Source organism: Apiospora hydei (assembly GCF_038363865.1).
Source record: "Apiospora hydei strain CBS 114990 chromosome Unknown utg000009l_segment0_segment0, whole genome shotgun sequence".
Taxonomy (NCBI): domain Eukaryota; kingdom Fungi; phylum Ascomycota; class Sordariomycetes; order Amphisphaeriales; family Apiosporaceae; genus Apiospora; species Apiospora hydei.
In genome coordinates, this window is record NW_027117368.1 from 6,213,047 (window position 1) to 6,234,600 (window position 21,554).

General features: G+C 54.3%; 9 protein-coding genes across 9 annotated transcripts; 3 read left to right on the top strand and 6 right to left on the bottom strand.

Annotated features, from left to right (window-relative positions):
• Positions 1-552: 552 nt before the first annotated feature.
• PG997_013765 (uncharacterized protein) lies at positions 553-1,699 on the bottom strand (the record flags this gene model as incomplete). Its single annotated transcript, XM_066818079.1, has 2 exons — positions 553-773; positions 913-1,699. 2 exons carry the CDS (start codon positions 1,697-1,699, stop codon positions 553-555), a joined length of 1,008 nt encoding a protein of 335 aa, XP_066663771.1.
• An 816-nt stretch (positions 1,700-2,515) lies between these two features.
• Positions 2,516-5,030, bottom strand: PG997_013766 (uncharacterized protein; the record flags this gene model as incomplete). Its single annotated transcript, XM_066818080.1, has 6 exons — positions 2,516-2,746; positions 2,806-3,674; positions 3,753-4,259; positions 4,329-4,437; positions 4,496-4,702; positions 4,809-5,030. 6 exons carry the CDS (start codon positions 5,028-5,030, stop codon positions 2,516-2,518), a joined length of 2,145 nt encoding a protein of 714 aa, XP_066663772.1.
• A 2,050-nt stretch (positions 5,031-7,080) lies between these two features.
• On the bottom strand, positions 7,081-7,365 carry PG997_013767 (uncharacterized protein; the record flags this gene model as incomplete). Its single annotated transcript, XM_066818081.1, has 1 exon — positions 7,081-7,365. The coding sequence occupies one exon, from the start codon at positions 7,363-7,365 to the stop codon at positions 7,081-7,083; it is 285 nt and encodes a 94-aa protein (XP_066663773.1).
• A 423-nt stretch (positions 7,366-7,788) lies between these two features.
• PG997_013768 (uncharacterized protein) lies at positions 7,789-8,955 on the top strand (the record flags this gene model as incomplete). Its single annotated transcript, XM_066818082.1, has 4 exons — positions 7,789-7,883; positions 7,941-8,254; positions 8,314-8,697; positions 8,765-8,955. The coding sequence occupies 4 exons, from the start codon at positions 7,789-7,791 to the stop codon at positions 8,953-8,955; spliced, it is 984 nt and encodes a 327-aa protein (XP_066663774.1).
• A 2,039-nt stretch (positions 8,956-10,994) lies between these two features.
• PG997_013769 (uncharacterized protein) lies at positions 10,995-12,852 on the bottom strand (the record flags this gene model as incomplete). The annotated part of the gene is made up of 3 exons (XM_066818083.1): positions 10,995-11,446; positions 11,505-12,675; positions 12,760-12,852. The coding sequence occupies 3 exons, from the start codon at positions 12,850-12,852 to the stop codon at positions 10,995-10,997; spliced, it is 1,716 nt and encodes a 571-aa protein (XP_066663775.1).
• An 877-nt stretch (positions 12,853-13,729) lies between these two features.
• Positions 13,730-16,468, top strand: PG997_013770 (uncharacterized protein; the record flags this gene model as incomplete). Its single annotated transcript, XM_066818084.1, has 1 exon — positions 13,730-16,468. The coding sequence occupies one exon, from the start codon at positions 13,730-13,732 to the stop codon at positions 16,466-16,468; it is 2,739 nt and encodes a 912-aa protein (XP_066663776.1).
• A 607-nt stretch (positions 16,469-17,075) lies between these two features.
• Positions 17,076-17,659, top strand: PG997_013771 (Cyanase; the record flags this gene model as incomplete). Its single annotated transcript, XM_066818085.1, has 2 exons — positions 17,076-17,108; positions 17,246-17,659. 2 exons carry the CDS (start codon positions 17,076-17,078, stop codon positions 17,657-17,659), a joined length of 447 nt encoding a protein of 148 aa, XP_066663777.1.
• Positions 17,660-18,152: 493 nt separating this feature from the next.
• On the bottom strand, positions 18,153-20,167 carry PG997_013772 (cytochrome p450 family protein; the record flags this gene model as incomplete). Its single annotated transcript, XM_066818086.1, has 5 exons — positions 18,153-18,373; positions 18,468-18,934; positions 19,029-19,529; positions 19,615-19,911; positions 19,950-20,167. 5 exons carry the CDS (start codon positions 20,165-20,167, stop codon positions 18,153-18,155), a joined length of 1,704 nt encoding a protein of 567 aa, XP_066663778.1.
• A 666-nt stretch (positions 20,168-20,833) lies between these two features.
• Positions 20,834-21,481, bottom strand: PG997_013773 (uncharacterized protein; the record flags this gene model as incomplete). Its single annotated transcript, XM_066818087.1, has 2 exons — positions 20,834-20,990; positions 21,132-21,481. The coding sequence occupies 2 exons, from the start codon at positions 21,479-21,481 to the stop codon at positions 20,834-20,836; spliced, it is 507 nt and encodes a 168-aa protein (XP_066663779.1).
• Positions 21,482-21,554: the final 73 nt, after the last annotated feature.

The window sequence follows — 21,554 nt, forward strand, 5'->3', positions numbered from 1 at the left end:
CATGGTTATAACCCTTTCTATGGTCTATACATAGATGAGCGGCCCGGAGCATGCTCCATGGCCCCGGATGACAACACCTTATGGATGGACATATCCAGGGAGGTGGTGGATACTAGGATCGGAGGAGAGTGGAGGTAGAACAGGGGGTTTAGGGATTGGTAATATAAGTAGATGAATATCTCGTTTTCCATTCGATCTAGGGGGTCATCTCACGTAAGATCCCGTAGCCATATATATACCGCCCTGCGGCGGAACCCAACCTGCTAAGTAATTTGCAGCACCTATACATACCTCATGGAGCCTTTGATTAGAGGAGTCTTGTATGGAAGCATCCATTAAGTATGGTGGGTCTTAGCCCCCAGAAGGTCAAGATAAGCGATCGGTGCAATATTCTCTGGGTATAGCCTACTTTGTAGTGTGGGCTTGCTTGCTGAGTAAAAGTCTTGAGATGGGAAGAAGCACAGGCAAACCAGCGTTGAGAGTCCTTACCAGCTCATCATCTTGCCGTCGAAGATGTGAAACGCGAGTAAGATGATAACACCTCAGATGTGCTCAGGCGTCTGTGGTTGCAGCCGCTTGCGCACGATACCTTCGTAGAACCTCGTTGGCAGTCCTAGCACCACTACAAACCCACCACCGAATCTTGTCCCACTGGTGCCGGTCCTCTTGAATATGCAACTCCCAGTCATCCGGTACCGCCCCCTTCGCTCGGTCAAACCATGCCGCGTACATGTCGCGTATGCGCATCTTGGCCCACGGCGGGAACTCGATATCTTCCCCATCTTGGTACTTTTCCACTGTGATTATGTGGTTTTCGCAGTTAGCCGGAGGAGGAAGTATGAGCAGGAAAACGTAAGGCGGGCGTATGTTCACGTTCTTGATTACATAGAAACTCAATCAAACTACACTTACTCGTTTCACGATCTAGTATCCAGACCCAGGTGTCCCGGCACAGATCTTTGGCTCGATCTTGGTCCGACTTTGGCGGTGGTGGGACTGGCGGTGCATTCGCTTCTGCCCTCTTGGCTGCCAGGCGGGCCTGATGCGCGGCTTTCTCACGCCTGATGTCTTCTTCCGGGTCTAAACTTGGAGGCGGTGGCCTGGGACCAAGCTTGGGAGCCTCCAGAGGCGGTGTCTCGGTCGGCAGGCTCTCCAGCATCTGCAACACTGTCTCGTCGATGATGAGGCAGAAATCGTAGCGCGCATTGAGACGGGAGGTGTCGACGCCCAGTTGGTCCACCCAGGACAGGAAAGCCTCGCCTACCGGAGCGAAGTCCTCCTCGCCAAGCTCGGTGCTGTCGACCTGGCCGGCGTTGGGATAGTCTTCCACGACTTCGTTCCACAGGCGCGCGGCCACGTCGTCCCAGCGGTCGTGCTCGTGCGGCTGCGGCATGAGTTCGGGGCAGTGCGGCCAGGTATTCATATCTGGTTCGGTGTAGCGACGGACACGGATCGCCCATCGCATCCACTCGCTAAGCCGTCTCACGCCTTCGGCGAAGCGGACGTCGTGCTCCTGGCCGGGCACAGCCCGGTAGATGGTAAAGCCCCAGGAATATGGAACATGGGGACTGAAGGCTGGGTCTCTCAATAGGCTGAGGTCTTTCGTCACTCCGCGTCTCCATTCAACCTCACACTTCTCCTCGTTGGGGCGGAAATCGGGATGAGGCTCGACTGGGTCAAAAGCTGGGATACTGGCCATGATGAGTGACACAGCGGCGAAGTATAATGTTGAATGTCGTATGATGGTTTCAGTGAAAGACGACTTTATGTGGCACCCCGGCGCCCACCAAGAAATAGAAAGGGGAACATCCAAACACCAAAAAGGCAAAAACATACAACACCGAGGATTCCCAGGTCGTCACCGACCCTAGTACTAATTCGGCTCTCTGCTGCTTATATATGGGAGAGCGGACGGGATCCCTAGTATTCAGCAGGATATGGTCGTATGTGAAAGAATAGTGCCGCAACTGGCATTATAAATCTTGATTGGAATCACCGGGGCATCTTTGGCTACACTGACGTTAGGTACGATCGTGCGCAACATGATTTTTGCAGAAGAGTATTCCTATCCCCTTGATGGCGACAGCGCTGACCCCACTATGACATCCGTCCTGTACTAGTACATTAGGGAACACCTAATTTAATGCCGTGGTATAATGGATGTTTATTCCACTAGGCATGATGCTTACTCGACTGGATGTAATGCCTGATTAGATAACTAGATATATCGACTATTGCGAAAGGTACCGATTACACTAAAGGCAGCGTTGTCGCCATCAGGGGGATAGATGAAACGAGAGCCAAGTCCTCATTGACATAGACATCAACATGTAGCTTAAGGCGTTCCATTGACCCAATAAAGACAGGTAGGTTGCCAGTGCTGAAGGACATATCCCATCAGCGAACCGTCTACATCAGCCTTCGCTGCTCAATGACACGGAAGCTGGCCAAGAAGCGACGAGAGAATAGAAAGAGACAGGAGCATAAACCGTCGTTACCACAAGGCGCATCCGAATTACTGAGTGTTGCGGTGAGCAGAACACTTTTCATGCCGCACCGTCGTCGTCAGCTCAGGTAAACCCAGCACCGGTCTCCTAACCTTCTGATATTGCCCGAACTGCGCATTCATCTTGTGCTCCACGAAGCTGCGGCGGAACTGGCTCCAGCTGTGCATCATATGCGCCTCCTCCACCGAAAGACCCTCGAGAAGACTATCGTCGTTATCCGCGTTTTGGGTATTGTAAAGCTGCCCATCGGGTCCGACGAGGGGTAGGACGCGCATCCAAGGTTCCTCCTGGCACTCACATGTCTCCCACTTCGGGTTAGAGTCATCTTTCGAGTTATCGTCGCCGTCCCCGAAATCGGGCACGCGCGGGACTTTTCCTCGTTCAGGTAGGCGCGGATGTGCCGGATGGTGCACATGGAGGTGCACGCGAGGGTGCAATGTCCCAAGCCGTCCGTCTGCTCGACGACGCTCGCGCCCGCGAACTTGCGTGTCATCTTTAGGGCCGCGTAAAGCGGGGTGACGGGGTCGTAGTGGTTCGTCAGAAATAGGAGTGGGAAGCTGGTGTTGATGGGCGCCGGCTTGCGCGCTGGGTGGTCGTCCCAGTCCATCGGGGGATCTTTGGCCTCGATGGTCCAGTCATTGCAGCCCATCATCAGACCCATCCACACGTCGGCGAAGGACGAGATCGTGGACATGTCCTTAAACATCGACTCGAGCTCCGGCACGGTCTCATTGAGCTTGTAGCGCTTGTCGCTGCACATTACGGCCTTTTGGGCGTCATCGGGCCAGACGGGTAGGGACAAGTCCTTGCACAGGCCGCCTAGTATCAAGGGACTGATCCATCTTTCCAGCCCGTGGCCCGTATAGACAGCTTGTAGCATCTGCGCGACCGCAGGGTAGGCTAGGTTAGGCGAATACAGTGCCTGGAAGAGGACCATTCGGATATCACCAGTATTCAGTATCGCAGGCATGTTACCTCCTACATTGGTCACAATCTTGGGCTCCTGCAGGAGGTTTGCCAAAAGGTCATGGTATCGGTTCTCGATGTCCTTCGGGGTGTCTCCTTTTTGGTAAAAAGCACACTTATCCTCGGCCTCGGCACAGAAGCTGAAGAACTTGCCAAAGATGGCATCCGAATCGACGATGGAATCCCTCCAGACAGGCTCCACTAATGAGAGTTTTGGTCAGTCGGGCAAGTCTAGACCTAGGCAAGACGAGAAAGAGGGCGAGAGTTTCGGGTGCTTACCATAGTGGTCGGCGTCTACCACACCATCCAGCATAACTCGGCCAACCGAGTCCGGAAACATGGCGGCAAATGTTGCGCCGAGCAGGGTGCCGTAGCTGAAGCCCCAGTAGACCAGCTTCCCCTTGGTACTCTGCAGCGACTGGTCGCCATTAGAGTTCATCTGATCCGACTCCGGATGGGGCTGGGCAGACTTGGCAGTCTCAGCCGCCGCATCCCTCCATGCATCCCAGGCGTGGACGATGGAGAGCATGTCCCTGGCCACGTTTGGCGTGCTGCTGTACTGGAAGATGCTGTCATCGCCGCTTTCGTCGGACACTTGCTGGCAGAGCTTGGCGAGAGCCCGGGCGCGAACGTCGAGCTTGGACAGAGCTACGTTGCTCGAGTTGACCAGGCCGACATCATGGCCCGACAGCTCCCACGTGAGCCTGTTCATAAGGGCCATATTTTGCCCCGCAACCCCATTCCAATCGTCTGCAGCGAAGCAGTTGGCCTTTGGGGTAGTTGCGCCTGTCCGGGGTTGCACCAGTTAGCATGAATGTGATCAAACCCCAGGTAGATGTGTGGGAGCCCTCTTACCAATCCCTCGCGGGTCGAAACCGATTATATCACGATCCGTTCCAACGACACCTTGGATCTGTTGGCCAGAGCCGAGGGCAAACATGGCGCCACTGCCACCAGGCCCTCCCTATCATGTGTTTAAGTTTACGCTCGCCAGCCTTCGGGGTAGCACTCAGAAAGCTTACCGGATTTAAAAGCAAAGGGGACTCGCCAAACGACAAGGGGTCATCGGTACGATTGCGGCCAGGGACCAGGACTATAGCGATGTGGACTTTGGGGTGGTCGGCCGATTCGTTCAACGGGCGATGGTAGTCCATCGGCACCGTTAGACGGGCGCATCGCTGTCCGGCGTAAAAGCATGGATGCCATTCAAGCTTTTCGCTGGGCTTGATCTACATGCAGGTGCACTCCGCACTTAGCATCTATATATACGATAGGGAATATGCAAATGAAGGGCAAGAATCCGCGCGGTGTTGCGACAAAGCTTGTTGGGCTTACTTGGCTCCAGACACTGTCCCTTGTATTCGAACTTGGTGTCTTAGTACTAGTATGAGCTGGCGCTGCTGCAGAAGGCCAGAGTTTGAAGTACCAGATTGCGCACAAAGCAGCAACTAGCAACTTCAGGGTCCAAGATGCAGAGTTTCGCGGCTGTCGTCTGGGCGCCTGTGGACCGACATCAGTGTCGACAGGCGCACACTTCTCCCCAGAGGTGTCTACCATTGCTTCTAGGTGCAGTTCCAATGAGAGAAAACGCAAAACACATGAAACGACAATCTGTTGCACGCACGCAATTGAATGTGATGTATTGATGGAAGATAGGTTGGATTGGATGATACTGTGAGGTCGTTCGTCACGTTATGTTTGCGCTGCTGCGCCTTCTGCCTAAACCGCTTGGCCCCCTCCTCCCCACTAGTGCTGATCTGATATCTGATATGATGATGGCAGGTTGGGCCAAGAAGATGACGACGGGCGGCTGCCAATACAAGGCTGTCTCCAATCCCAATTGATCTGATGCATACTTACAGCAAACAGATGGCAGAGCCCGTAGGATTGATCGTCTTGTCTTCACGCCAATGTCAACGCCAGCCAGCGCCAGCTAGCTACCTCGAGGCATTCGGTGTGTCGCAGGGCTAAACTGAACAGTATCTACATCAATGTAAGTACATAGTCTTCGGCAGTGCCTGACTAACTCATAGCTCCCGGAGACCGCGGGCCTGCGACCATTCCTCGAGCGGGCAAAGCTAAGCATTTCGACGCTATCTCTCGGAGATGGCGCACTAACTCGCTCTAGTCCCGACAGGATGTCACCGTCACATCGCACCCAAAGCGTTTCCCCATACCAATCTGAAGCATTGGATTCGAAACATTTGCCCATCGCAATCACACGCACATCTGTGTTTTCCTCTCTCTCTCTCTCTCTCTCTGCTGGCTGGCCTTTTGCTAGCACCAAGCTACTCACTACATGTATTCAACGCTCCACCACCCGCCTCCCTGGCTGTCGCCAAGAGGTAAGTGGTCACAGAAAGAAATCGCGGGTGCGGAGAGGCAGTACGAGATACAAACAGCCCTGACTACCAGGTTTCCTATCGCGGCTGCTGGCTGCCGGCCGGGTCATCGCGTTTCCACCTTGGCACTCGGTCCTCTTGAAACGCTATGGTCGACTGCTGGGCACTGATATCACGAATCAAACCAGAGGAGTAAAAAGAAACCCAACGCGAGGTATGATGTCTGTCTCCCTTCTGCCGGGTCGCATTCTGTGTGGTTCGCGTGTGCTGTGGGATGAAAGTTGGCTTGGCTGCATAGCCCTTCTAACCTTGAACCCAACGGCCGCGATTGATAAGCTTCTCAAGCTCATGACACCGAAGTCTAAAGATCTGATGTCGCATCGCCAAGTCGTCAACCCTTTCCCACCCGCCATCACATTGCTGGGCAAACATTGATAGATGATCCTGTGAAATAAGCGCACGGAAAGAAGCGTTCAGCAAGCGATCGAACCGTGTCTGCTGCGCCCAGCCGAAGGTGATCTCCATTACCACACACCAGCGGAAACAATTCAGTGTCGTCCGAAGACTCTGTTCAGCCATACCAAAGGAGATCACGGCTTGTTTGTCGTTCTACGGAAGCCGTACGCGAGCTGGGTGCCCTCTCCTCGCTGTCAGGGTCTTACCTGCCGGCATGGAGTTGTCCACCGGACTTGGAGACGCACAAGTTGACGCAAAACGACCCTAATAAATGGAGCCGACGTCTATTGATGCTGGCCTAGACGGTTTTACGAGGCGCATTCCGTCCAGTGTTCCTCTCGAGGGACATTATTGTGACACTGGCCAATGACAGAAATTGTTTCGTTAAACAACCCCGTCTCGTCTGATACCCAAGCTAGGCCAACAACAGAGATTCTGATAAGTTTCTTCACCTAAAACATCAGCGTCACCCTGTGAGTCTTGGCTCGGCTATAGCACTGCGACCTATAGGCGACGTCCCCAGCAGCTTGGATGGGCACGCAATTCGTTTTGCGGAGGCCAGATGGGTGGTCAGTAGTGGTGACGGTCTAGATTATGGAGCCCCTGCCGTTGCCCTTGCCTAGAAAGCTTCGCATCTTGGTTGTCGGGTCTGGGCGCGGGGGATGGCGCTAGCCAGATTCAGGCCACGGCCAGGATGCGTTCCCACCCCTTGACCAAGTGTTCTCGGCCTTGGCAGGTTACAGTAGTGCGTGACCCACTTGGCCAATGGAACTTGTCTCACACACTTCGCTGCCGTCACTCTGCACTGCTTATACCACCGTTGGTAAGGGTATTCCGACTATCTGCGCTGCGATGGCGCCGCCCGCATTGACGCTTCGACTAGATTTGGACGGCTTGGCATCCTCAGCCAAGAGCCTCGTGGTAACCTCAGCTGCACTAGGCCCGCCCTCATCTCGACTATCTTTGCGCAAATCTTGACTCTCTTCGAAGGCCTCGACGTTGACTCGCTGTTTCACGGCTAAGCACCGTTTGACTTGCTTGGCCTGACCGATAAACAAGGGGCCGTCTAGGGTTGCTGGCTCCAGCTTCTCCATCCCCCTGGACGTCTAGCCTCCAGCTTCGACAGCACCTTGGCCAGCCCGCTCGTAGATATTTTTATCTCGCGATAGAAACGCCTTGGCGGTCGGGAGCATGTGCCTTCCGTGCTAAACACCGTCTACCTTGTTTGCAAGGTCCTAGCCTCATCAAAGGGGGAGAGTGGATGGAGATGCTCGCCACCCTCCGTGAGGCGGCTCGTTGGTATATAGGATGGCAGCACGGCATCTCGACTTTTTCCATTTTGTCTCCAACCAGCTGTGCTCAGGTCCAGAAATCAATAACTTACTTTTTCGTTTCTTTCTTTCGCCCGTTTCTACGCTGGTCGCCGCTGGTCGCTTGTTTATACTATTAGTCAATCTCTTAATCCACCTATCCAAACAAATCCTCAACACCCTCCACCCCCACAACCTACCGTCAAGATGGTCAGCTACCGCCTCGTTGCCGCCGCCGGCTTCTTTGCCTCGGCTTACGCCCTGCCCTTGAACATCAACCTTGGTGCCTACTCGCCTGCTTTGTATGTGGCCTTGCTGACCCCCCTTTTCGTTCTCGACTCGAGCTAATTCAATAACAGGGTAGTCGGTGATGGTGAAATAAGCTTCGGTGGTGGTCAAGATGTATCCAAGCTCTTCACGACTCTGGAGGGTGCCGCACAGCAGAACGCTGCTGGTGGCGGTGCCGCTGCCAAGACCGCTGGTGCTGCCCAGCCCGCTTCGGAGGCTGCTTCTCAGGCTGCTTCTTCCAAGGCGTCTTCTACCGAAGGCGAAAGCGCTGCTGCTGCTGCGTCTCCTGCGGCTGCCGCCAAGCCCAGCGCGCCTGCTCCCGAGGTTGCCCCTACGACCCAGGACACCAGCATTTCTACCAGCGATGCCACTCTCCAGGACCAAGGTACGCCATGATAACAAACCGAGACTTCTTCTTACCTTGTACTAACCCTATTTCTTCAGCTTCCTCCGTCTCAACCCTCCAGGGAATGGGCAAGGAAATCGCCCCTAGGGACTCCGCCCCCGTGAAGCGTGACCTTGCCGGATTCGACCGTGCCCTGAAGTACGCCGAGGCCGCCCTCGTCAAGGGTCCCATCGTCCAGCTCGGTACCGGCAAGGAGGGTGCTGGCGTTGGTATCATCGTCGACAACCGCCCGGCTGGCGGTGCCGCCGCCAAGGCCGAAGGTGTTACTGCCAAGGCCCAGGGCGCTGCTTCTGCACAGAACGCTGCCGTTGCTGCCGATGCTTCTACCAAGCAAGCTATGGGTAAGCGAGACGAGGAGTCATCCCAGCCTCGCCGCCGCACAAAGGTCACCACCATGTACGTCCGTCGTGGCGTCCCTGCCGGTAAGTTCAAGCTCCAGTCATAAAAACCTTCAAGCACAGCCTTGCTGACGAGCATCTTTTCTGACAGAGTTACAGACAACTAAGCCCGAGGCCCGCGACACCAACTCGGTCCCCGTCTTTGCTGCCCCCGCGGCGAAGAGAGACGAGGACAAGCGAGAGACGACGACATCGACCAGCATTGATTCCATCAACCTGAACGTCGACGATCCTCAGGGCCTCACCATGACCTTCGTCGAGACATCCGAAGACGCCGAGTAAAGAAAGGAACTGGAAGGGAAAATCTCTTGGATAATACATGAATTCTACTACATTCGATTAATCACTTCAACGACCCCCTTCCGGTCCGTCCGCACACACGAGCCGAGCGATTATGTACCACAAATGTCCGATGATACCATTTGAGAGGGGAAAAAGGGAATGAATTGGGATTTGAACAAAAAGGGAAACGGCCTCTATCGACGGAAGGGACTTTGATATCACACCACACAGACACACATGGCCAAGGAGTTGCATTTTGTCAAAGGCGAAGCTTTTTATTACGTATTACGGCATGTCCACCCTACAGGAAGAAGCAGTGGCAATTCCGGGGTGGTAGCGGTTTGTTAATTTGAGGCGTGCAACGTTCATGGCGATGATAGCTTTTTGTTTACTTGATAGAGCGACTATTTCTTACTACAATAGTACAAACAAGCTTCGGCACCAACACATCTTTTTTTATACAATACAAAATTTTCTGGAAAACTTGCTTCATTTACTTTTCTCCCTAATCGGTGCTCCAAACGTCTGAAAACAACAAAAGGTTCATCCTACGTGTTATACAGGCAAGCTTCTTTCTGACAGTAGTGACAGGTACCTTATCTGACTCGGTATTCCTGTAATCGTCGATTTAAGAAACCCACCGCCACACAAAGAGAGAAAAAAGAAGGAGGGCTAAGTCGTTTGCGCGAAAGATAGCCTCACTTGAGACTTGCCTCAGACGAACGCCAAGGCCCGTATAGGCCTGGTGGGTTATGAAACTTGAGGTTGGGTTGCGCACCGAAAATGCCGAATTGAGGTCCCTTACTCAGCTATCAACTTATGTGGCCAAGCAAGACAAGAAACATCTGAACATTTTACGAGCCTTAAGTTGCCTGGACCCCCTCTCTCTCTGTGTGTGTGTGTGTGTCTCTCTCTCTCACACATCCCGCCCCCTCTCCTGTCAGGCTCAAGTAACTAAAAATATCGTGTGATGTGTTTGATAGACAGAGGAAGCCGAAGAAGACAGGAGGAAAAGGACAATGCCCGCTAAAACAAAAAGTACGAGCGAGACGAAAGAGAACGGGGAAAAGCAGAAGGGGAAAAAAACACATCAGTCGCAGAATTGGCAGGGGTCAGGTTTGGTTTAATGCGCGCTTGTGATTGATCGACGGAGAGATATCGTGTAGTGTGAAACGCGCCCGACAGGCCAATGACGATGGAGACGGACTTCCTCTTTTGGCTACCTATAATTAGCCATGGATGGCCACAGTGCAACTGGTGACGAAAATTCGGTTCTTTCGGGACATTTTCCCTTCTCTTCTATTCACTCTTTTCTCTTCATGCATTCGCCGGCTTCTTCCAGATGCTATGTCCCTTGATGACGAGTGCGAATGTGCGCTGGATACCGCTGTGTACACACAGAAGCGCATAATGTTGGCAGTTTCGCTCTACTTGGTAGGTAGCTATCGACACACAGGGAACTTGTCTCTGTTATCGAATGAACTTGCACAGCTGTATAAAACAAGCTTCATTTCTGCCGAATCCAGCACTATTACTATATGAAGTCCATCTGATACGGGAGGTTCGTCGCTTCTTGCTCAGCCAGCAATGCGACTGCCACGCTTACCTACTTACTCATCGTGCCAGGTCGCCATGTGGAATCTCAATCGATGGCTTATATGGTGTTGGTCAAGCAGCATACCCATTCAAGCCAAGATAAGGTTCCCGCCACGGTTCGCCCAGTGTGCTACTAGTATCCGTCCGTAGTCAAATGTACTTTGTATGGCCTGACGTCAAACACGTTTCCGCACCTTTCCCACTAAGGGCAATCCATCAGCATCGGACGAGTCAACCGCTGTCAACATTATTCGATCCCGCTCACATGAGTAATTGGGAAAGATATGGAATAAATGGCATGGCATATCAAATCGGTAACAGGAGTCTAGACCATCCCCGAGAGTCCCCAAGAGGCATGATTACTCCTGCGCCGCATTCTTTGATACTTCCAATGTAAGATCCGATACCAACAAAGCAATTCCCCCGATATGTTCCTAATCAAATCATTTGTCCCATTTCTGGTAGCCATCGTTTTTCTGCTTTTGACGTGTATTCCAGCCCAGCTTTCCGCTGATGCTGTTAACCCAGTCCTCGCTCCGCCGGCTCTGGGGCATGCATGAGGCGAAGGGGAACCTGCTCGCGCTGATGGTCACATAGTCTCCCGGGAAGAGCTCGAGCCGCTCCCGCCCGTCGAAGCTGGCCCACGAGTTCGTCCGCGCATCGTAGGGAACTCCTATGCGCAAAACGATCGTGTCGGGAAGGATGACGGGCCTGAACGACAACGTATGCGCACAGATGGACGTCAACAGCATCACAGGGTTCTCCGGGTGGCACAGTGAGCCCCCAGCGGCCAAGTTGTACGCTGTAGACCCCGTTGGCGTCGAGATACATACTCCGTCGGCTAAGATGGAGGTAAAATGCTCGTCATCTGCAAACACTTCGGTATACGACATGGCTATAGTAGGTAGGTTAGCCAATTCAAGGTTCGAACAAGCGCAGGTGCGTGGACTTACTCGGGTTAGGACCCCGGTCGACGACAATCTCGTTCAGGATCTCGTACGTGCCATCAGGTCGATGTGTATGGTCATCGTCTTTTTCTTCGCCAATGAGCTCTTCGACAAGATCCCTCTGCTGGTGCATCTCGGAGTCGTCTGTTGAGTCTTGCTCCTTGCCCTCGGGGGTGCGTCGTTTTTGACTTCTCATAATAGTCCCTTCGAATCGCAACCTAAGGCTGACCGTAACGCCTTCTTTCAGTGCCGTCGTGAGGGTGCTCTCATGCTCGGCGAAGTCGAACTTTGTGAGAAACCCTAGACTGCCCAGAGCGAAACTGATAAACGGGGGCACTATCCTTTGGAACAGCCAGCTGGCGTAGAGGACAGTCCCATCGCCTCCTAGCGTGATGCCAAGGTCGAACGTGTGCGGCCTCGTCCGGCACATGTTTTCGTTCCAGAACCGAACCCGCTTCTCTACCGCACTGATCGGCGCTTCCGCGTCCATCTCCCCAGCGCCGATGTATTCCTGGCGGAGTTCCTCCAGCATGCCCTTGAGGTCGAATCTCTTGTTTTCCCTCAAGCTGTCCTGCAGCCAGACAGTATACTGGACGCCCCTTTCTTTGCTCAAGAGCCATTTGGCGATCTCCCGCGTCTTAGGTACCAAGTCGGCATCGAAGACCTTTGTCAATATGAAGATGGAGCGTGCTTCGAACTTGAGCCGGACGCTGCCTAGCCGTCTGCTCAGCTCTCTTACACCCCAAGCCATCTCCCCCAATTGCTTCTTCGTCAGCAGGCGGCTGCTATGTGTCTCATGGTTCTCGGCGGAGAGGTCCAGCTCTTCGTGGGGTGTGGTGACGGCCATCTTCCAGGACTGTTCGTCGGCCTGGCCAGCGTCCGAGGTTTCGGCGCTGTCGGCCTCGATGAAGGGTTGTTTCTTGGCCCTATGGTGGTGGTGCTTGTGGTGCCGGTGTTCCTGTCCCTTTGGTTCGATCACGCGATCCAACCCGGCCTCGCTAGAAAGGTCGTCGGCACTGGAGTCCCTGGTGCGACGTTGGCCCGACCTTTCGTTCTCGATGAATTGGTGGACGAGGCATTGCGTCTTCTTCAGCGGCGGGCTCAGGCGCGGTCGCGTGGAATCGCCAGGGACCATGGAGCTTTTCCTACGATAGGGACTGGTCGCATCGAAGGAGACCTAGAATCAAAAGAGGATTGTGTAAGGCGGCTACTTTCTTGTCGCGTTGCGCCGCCGGGTAAAAGCAGGAGGAAAGACACACACCTCGACCGCTCTCATGTCATCGTCGCTGGAATGGGAGAGATTGTCACCTTCATGGGCCTCGGCCGGCACGGCCGGGTGATGCGAATTGGACATTGCTACTTGCGCATCTACTGTAATGATGCAATGTGCTGGTGGAGATGTTAGGCGACTGGTGGTTCAAGTTGTCTGCAGTTTTCCCTCGTCGCCGATCTCTTTCCCGGTTGGCGCTGAGTAAGGGACTTCTTGCACAAAACGATTGTTCGGGGCAGTCGGTGATTCGCCAATGACTGCCTACAATTGCTGCGTCGGAAAGTGCGCCGCTGTTGGGGAAACTTGGAAGTCATGAAGTCGAGGATAGACTTTAGCGGGGCATGAAACAAGAAAGTACCCCTCCATCAACAAGTCCCATTTGATCAGTCTGCACTATCAGTGGCCCGATACGCTTCACGTCATCTTGGTACGATCGCGTCTACATTAGGCAAGATTCTAGCCTCAGAAGTCACAACAGCCCGAGAGACTGGACAATGGGTCGAGCATTCCTCCTTTCCAATATTGCGATGTCAGAGGGCACTTTGTTGTTTTGTGGTATATTTCATATGTGCCAATATTATTACCGGTACAACGCATGCATGGCCTGATGTTGTCTGCTTACTATGCGGGATCGCCCACGACAGCAGGCAGCGAGTCGATCCTCGCTAGGCAGCACAGGCACCCCGCCTGCAAGCCAATGGGTCTCATGCCCATTGGGCCCAATTAGCTTGCTTTAAGAATGGCGAAAAGGGAAGTCGGCCAGGCAGTGGCAGGTACTCATGGTAAACAGAACATGACCGATGTGAGTATATAAATTGAGATTGCAGTCACTATAGCCAGAGATCTCTATACATTTCTCTGCCAGTCATTGTTGTTAGGTATAGTTAAGTCTTACTTCACTGACCTCCGCAGCTACCCTGGCTTCAAGATACATGAGTATACCAGTCCTACATCCCACAAGATGCCTCCGCCCGCTTCAGTTCTATCCCGGACTCTGCAGTCCATCTCCATCACCAAGATCCGCGAGATAGAGAAGAAGCGTGCACGATACGAGGAAAGCAAGCAGGAGATCTTGGGCAAGGCCGACCAGTTCCCACATGACCCTCGGAAGCGCATCGCAGCACTATTGCAGGGCTTAAACGATGTCTACCCTGAGAGTCTCCAGGGCAATAAAGGCAACAAAGTCAAGAACATCAAGCACTGGCTACAGCAAGCTCGTTACGATGCGTCGGTGCCAGCCGAAATGTTCAAAGCATGGGAGGAGCTGCTCAGGTCCAAACTCGAGGTTCAGTCCCGCAAGCTCGGACTGGCCTATCTATACACTCGCTTGGTGACCGAATGGATGAACCCGAGTGCGCCAATGAGCCAGGGGCCTCCCGTCGCGGATGATGAGTCGTTCGAGATCGTCGATCGCCAAAAGGAGCGGCTGCAAGAGCTGTGTGACAAGTTCGAACGAGTCGTTTTCGAGCCCCTAGAGACCGATGAGGTCGAGATTGATATGTTCATGGCGGATCTGTTCAACGGCGACGAGGCAACAGACAGCCTGCAGGCCCTGCGAAAGCGGATGCAGCAGCGTGGAGACGCCATCATGAACGAGCGCAGCCCCTTTGATTCCGACTGTCTCAAGTGGTGCCTCCGAGGGCTCCTCGCCGAAGACCTTCTCAGCGACGAGAAGCAGGCCACCCTGCGAGACTTTCTTGATAACGAATCAGCTCTCAAGGAGATCGGCGACGTTCTCAACATGCGCTATGCCGACTTCGACTCATGGGAATGGCAAGCCGGAGAGAATGGCATCCCGGTGCTTCCCCGCCAACAGCTGAACGGCAAATACCGGATCTGGATGGACGAGGACGTTCTACAGGCCATCTTCGTCGAGTTTGTGGGTATTCGCTGCTGCACCATGACGAGAGAGTGTCTCAAAGACTTTGTGAGGGACGCCCCCAGCTGGAGCTGGACACCGGGACCTGTGCCGAGCAAAACCGAACAACTACGACGAGAATATTACCTGAACGAACAGTTCTCTGCGTACAGAAACACCGACCGAGTGCGCAAGGATCGATATATGAGTCATTTCCTACTGTCGCAGCTGCCTCAGACGGTCCATACCCTTGGCTCTGGGTCATACGATAGCGTCCCAGACGACGATGCGACCGCGAGTGCCCCTTTCCACAACATCAAGCAGGAGCTTCTCCGTACACTCGCCACCGATGCCCTCCTCAGTCAGACGCAGCATGGAGAAGCGGTAGTCTTGCAGTCAGACCTGCAGTGGTACGCTACTGGGCTTTCGCACTCTACCATTTTTGCCGTGATGCGCTTCTTCGGGTTCTCCGAGAAGCTCATCAGCTTCTACAAAAAGGTCTTGGAAGCCCCTCTCAATATCAGTCCCGCCACCGACGGAGCTGAACCCAAGGGTCCCAAAACCCGTCGACGCGGTGTGCCCATGGCCCATGCCACCGAAAAGTTCATCGGCGAACTCGTCCTGTTTGTCATGGATATCGTGGTCAATCAGGAATCAGGTTTGCTCCTGTACCGGCTCCACGACGACCTCTTCCTTGCCGGCACGCCTTCTGATTGCGCCAAGGCATGGACGGCGATACAAGGATTTGCCAAAGTTATGGGACTCGAATTCAATTCACACAAGACGGGATCCGTATATCTGGCGAATGAGGAAGCTTCTCGGGATCCTGTGATCGAGTCCATTCTTCCGAAAGGTCCTGTCGAGATCGGCCACCTGCTACTTGACCCCCAAAGTGGCGAATGGGTCATTGACCAGAAGCAAGTCAACGTCCATATCACTCAGCTGGGTAAGCAGCTGGCTGCATGTGATAGCATTCTAAGCTGGGTGCAAACGTGGAACAGCTGCATCGGGCGTTTCTTCAGCCACACATTTGGCGAGCCTGCCTTTTGCTTTGGAGCCAAGCATATAGACAGCGTCCTTGAAACATATCAGCGAATGCAAGCGTCCCTGTTCAGCCCGTCGAGCGGACACAATAGCAATAGCTCGGAAACAGCCGAGCCTGGCAACGTCGTTCAGTACCTGAAAGCCAAGATGGAGGAACGATTCGGGATCACTGACATCCCGAACGCCTTCATATTCCTCCCGTCGCAGCTGGGTGGACTCGGTGTGCGCAACCCCATCGTATCCTTGCAGATGTACCGCGATGACTTGAGCGAGAAGTACGTGTCCTCTCAGGCCGTCATTAAAGAATGGCTCGCCGCCGAGAAGGAGCAGTTCGCCGCCGCCCGCAAGGCCTTCAACGAAATCGAGACCGTCGACGACCGCCTGCGGCGGCTCCGCCACCTGCACAGGGACCGGGTCGACTACACGCAAGCCAAAGACGCGACGCGGGCCGCCCTGAGCGACGAGGACCTCGCGACCTTTTTCTCGTACGAGGAGTTCAGCCGCTGGCGCGGCGCGACGAGCCGGTTCATGTCGGACTGCTACCGGCAGCTCACGGCGACGCCCGAGATGGTCGAGCCGGGCCTCGACACGGACGTGTCGTTGGCCCTGAGCGAGCTCGGCTTGCTGCGCGACCGGCCCCAGGCGGCGGCGGCTGAGACCCGCTGGGCGCTCCAGATGTTCTCGGACGAGCTGCGCGGGTCGTACGGCGGATTGAACCTGGTGGACGAGAAGTACCTTACGCTCGGGATTTTGAGCATGATGCGGAGCAAGGCGGTCAGGTGGAACATGGTACTATGAGCAACGAGGCATCGGTTCGTCCCTTGCACGCACTTGGGGTCTGTTTAGGGGACTATACTCATTCCTGGATAGGCCCCGAGCCAACCGATGTCGTGGATTTCTGAGCCAATGTCATGTAAGTCCAAGGGATGGAGTAAAATTGATGAAATGTCCTCCGACAGGCAAGGCAGGGCGGCCGGTAAGTCCCATCGCGTTTGGCTGCTAGAGAGTTCGACTTGGCTACATGTGGGTTTCTGATAGTAAATGACGCTTACAAATAAACACAATTTCAAAGAACATGCGGCCGACAATACAAATAGATATAACCAGATCAGACGTATTAGAAAGAGCGCCAGCCCACGCGAGCGATCTCACCAACCCCGAGATTCCGGCATATCTCCGCACTATAAAGGCGGGGAAAGGCATATGCATGACGTTCAGCTGGGTCCAAATGCCGCGCTGGGGACAGAACTGGGGAGTAGAAAATATTGGGGAACATTGCACTCATCAGGACACCGACTATAAGATCGGATATCAATCCTACCCTATCTCAACTTGTATGCATATTTGCTTTTGCATACTAAAGACAAATAGTTGACTACACTACACACCACCTAATCCATCCAAGATGTCGGACACTTCAAAGATCGCTACTCTCGATGTAAGTGCCGCCCATCCCTGCCCCACACTCTCCTCCCCACTGGGATCCAGGATCCAAGAAGCAGGAAAGGGGAACGAACAATGATATCATGAATGAAAAAGACGAAGAATGAAAGCACAAGCTTACAATTGCAACAGTCGACCATCGTCGACCGCCTCCCCGTCTATTCCAAGACCCTCTTCGACGCCAAAGCAACGAAGCAGCTCTCCTTCGAGCGCATCGCGCAGGAGCTCGGCCGCGGCGAAGTCGCCGTCGCGGCGCTGTTCTACGGCCAGGCCCAGGCGTCGGCCGATGACATCACGCGCCTCTCGTCGCTGCTGGGCGTCGAGCGCGCCGAGCTCGAGAAGTCGATGGGCGGGTTCCCGGACCGCGGCCGCGCGGGGCCCATGCCGCCCGTCGAGCCGCTGATTTATCGTCTATACGAGATCGTGCAGAACTACGGGTACGCGTTCAAGGCCGTCATGAATGAGAAGTTTGGGGACGGCATCATGAGCGCGATTGCGTTCTCGAGCAAGGTCGAGAAGGAGGTTGATCAGGATGGTGTTGCGTAAGTTCAAAGAAACCCTCGCCACCTCCCCCTTCTCAATTACCCCATCTTGTTTCATGAGTAAGTATATATGGCTAGACCTTGATTGCTGACAACGTATATGTAGTTGGGTGAACATCACTCTCAGGGGCAAGTGGCTACCTTTCACTCGCTTTTAAGCTGGACGACGCATAGATAAGCCAAATACATCAACTATTAATAAACTTCTCAAACTGAACACCACAAGAGCTACCACCCTGTCGCGATTAACCTTGATGTCTTTTGTGATTTTCTGTTCATGCAAGTATAGTCGTCTGCGTTGCTACATATACACCCTGGTCATGTATAATATAAAGTCGTAAGCTCGTTATTTATACTGGTGTATAAAGTAGTCATCAATTTACAATGCCTTAGTTTCGTGGTTCTGTAATTAAAAACGGCCAGTCATTCCTTTAACCAGGAGACTAGTAAGAAAGCCGGCCCTCCGACGTCGTTTCCAACTGCCTAACCGTGTCTTTTTACCAGAGCCTCTTCCAGCGAACCTTCATCTCCCGGTCCGGGCGTAAGACGCCGGAACCCATAACCGATTCGTCGGGCTTACCCGGGCGGTCGGACTTGCGACCGTCCGGGAACGTCCACTCAAGAGACTCGATGTCGAATTTGGAGACCAGCAAGGCCACGGTAATCAGAATTTCCAGCCTGGCAAACTGACGGCCGGGGCACATAGCAGCTCCACCGCCTATAATAGGGATGATTTCGCTTTAGTATCGATCAAAAGCCTCGAAACAGCCCAGTTATATGGAAAGGGGGATGGGGGAAGATTGTCATCATACCGTAGGGAAAGTAAGACCCAGGTCGAGTAGACCCGTTGAACTTGGGTACGCGCTCCGTCCTCCCGCTCTTCTCATCAATCACCTTATCCTCGTACTCGAGGAACCGACCGATCCAGAACTCGGAGGCCGGGTGCCCGTCCCGCGCCCAGAGGGACTCGTCAAAGTGCGCGATCTGCGTCGACGCCTGGATCCACGCGCCCTTCTTCAGGTCGTACCCGTCCATCTGAGTGTCCTCCGAGACCTCGCGCATGATGTTGAAGGTGACGTGGTAGCGCAGCGTCTCCGTGTACAGGGCGTTCAGGAGCGGCAAGGCCCCGAGGGCCTGCGGGTCCAGCGTGCGCGCGCCCGTGGCCGGGTCCACGACGAGGGTGGTGGCGACTTCGGCCCGGACGGCGCGGTAGAGCTCCTCGTCCTCGATCAGGCGCAGGACTGACCACATGGCCGCGGGGACTGTGTTGGAGTTTTGTCTACAGGCATGCGCCCCGGGCAGGGGGCCGAGGTATTAGCATTGGGCGGGACGGTTGGCAGGGATCAGGGGCTCGGGCGTTGTTCTCGACTTACGCCAATAATAGGGAGGCAAAAAATCCAGATTGGCTCTTGAAGGCGAAGTTATCTTTCCACCAGTGAGATATCTCGCGCATGACGCGGGATCCGAAATGGGGATCCCAAGCTGCGTCGGCGTCGGGCCCGTCCCAGTCGAAGTTGTCCCACGCGGACTCGACCCATTTGGTCGTCATGGCCTTGAAGTTCTCGAGGGCCCGATACGGCCGCGGGTTGAGCCACTTGGGCAGCCCGGCGAGGAACTCGACCAGGTACCGCTCAAAGGTCCAGTAGTGCCCGACGAAGCCCGGGTTGAGCTCCAGGATCTGCGAGCCCATGAGCGCCGTGATGGCACCGTGGGTCATGTCCTTCATGAAGACGTCCGTGAGGGAGACGGTCGTCCACTCGCCGAGCGGGAACTTTTCCAGCCGCTCGGCGAAGACTTCGAAGTACTTGTTGGCGGACGCGCTGGAGTATTCCTTGTTGGAGAGGAAATTCTCGTAGATCTCGTGATTGGCGGCCCTTATGGAAAAGAATGCCAACGATCAGCAGCAACTTTTGGATATGGAATGAACCTGAAGAGGACTTGGAAGTAGCAGTTACTCACCAGTATCGCTTATGGAATGGCATATCTTCGTATCCGGGCTTGGGCACTTTGTTACGGCCACTCCTGTCGTCGACCAACTTGGCCAAGTCCTCCGGGGGCATATCCCATACGACCTCAGCCGCCGTACGCACCATGCTGTCATCGTTGATCCCGTGACCAGACCTGAACAGGACCTGGATGTTGTTGGCGCCGGAAACCATGTACACAGTCTTCCAGCCAATGTGGAACTTGATGATACTGGCCTTCCTGAAAGCCTTTCTGTTGTACGGTTCGTTAGCTGCGTTGGACAAGAAGAAGCTGGTCAACGGGGGCGACAGAAGAGGACTATAGCTTACTCAAGCCGCCTGAAGAAGGTGGCCTTGTCGGCCAGGAACTGGTAACCATTGCTGATATACGGGATCTTCGCCCTCAGGCTCGGTGGCTCTTTTGACGAGCGCCACGGCTGCAACGCCAAGAGCGTCAGAAGCGGGATCAAGGCAAGGGAGTACCACGGGCTGAGACTCTGCAGCAAGCCCTGCGCCTGGGCCGCTGCTGTTTCGTTGTGGGCGCTCATTCTGCTGGTCAACAGCAATTCAATTGACTATGTATTATCGAACGAGCACTCCTGAAAACATGTTGCGCAGGTCGAAAGATTGTTTTCCTCCCTCCATCCACAACTCGGGGACTTTTTCAGATTTTTGTCGAACGAGGTCCGCCGGCTGTGCCGCTGACGACTACCCCGCCATCCTCGACGTGCATGCATTCTATTGCCTATGCAGGTTGGCCCAAAGAGGGCGTCAGGATGTGACAGATAACGGCAACCTTGCTGTTTTGGGTCGCTGTGCTGATGCAGGACCAGTGGCGGTACGCAATTCGTTATTTCTTTTGGTCATCCCTTATCGGTTGATAGCGAAGCTCTTTCCCCTCTAGCTGAGTACTTGAAGATATCTACCAGCATCGATTATATAGTTTAATGTTCCTTTTTTATTTCTCTTTCTGACGAGATATGTATAGGGAAATCATGGCAATCCGAAAGGAGTGGAACGTCTTGACCAAAGACCCTTAATCACGGCCCCTTTCGATGGATTCATTACCGTCGTGCTGCTCGTGTAACCACACCTTACGCAAGCTGCATCTCATTGCCCTTCCTGGCCATTTGCGATGATCTATGCCCGTATGTGCATAGTCCCCTGGCACCAAGTCAGAATCCCACTTGTGCAACTCCGGGATCGACCGACTTTCAAAGAACATGTGCTCTGGGCCCACTGCCAAAGCGATAAGTGGCCAGAAGCCTGCCACAATGCACGCACGAGTGCTCGGCGTTCTTGAAGTGCTTCATGGAGTACGGCACGAAAACGAAGATGCCGGTCGTGAAGAAGAAGAAGGTGGCCATCCAGCTATAAGCAATGTCGAGCCCGGTCAGCTAGGGAACTTCATTCTAGCGCTGGGGAGAGAAGATGCGAAACCCAGGGGAAGACGGAGAGAGGGCGGAGAAAAAGGGGCGTTGAAGGCGAAGTCTAAGATAAAGCGTTACTTACTGAGTACCTTTCCCAGACTTGTACTTGACAACCGTGGGCGCAATCTCGCGACACCCAGGACACTGCACAAGAGCGGACCAGCGCTGGAGCAGTGGAACAGGAACGACGTTGGCCTTTGCTGGCTCGTGATATGAGTGATGTGCTACCGGCTGCTGGACGTGGTGGCAGCAGACTGTATGGTGGAAGCAGGCGGTTCCTGCCGGACTGCCGTGGTGGCCAGAGGCTGCCGCGGCGTTGGAGTTGGCACGGCTAGGGGTCATGACCGATGGCGCTTCAACGGGGGCCCGGGCCGGAAATTCAGACTGGTCGTCTCTGGCGTACAGGTTCTGGGCTTCTTTGGTTGACATCATGTTGAGGGTGTTGTCTCTTGCTTCGGTCAGGGGATGGGTGCGCGTTGAGAGTTGAGGAAGGTAGAGAAGACTC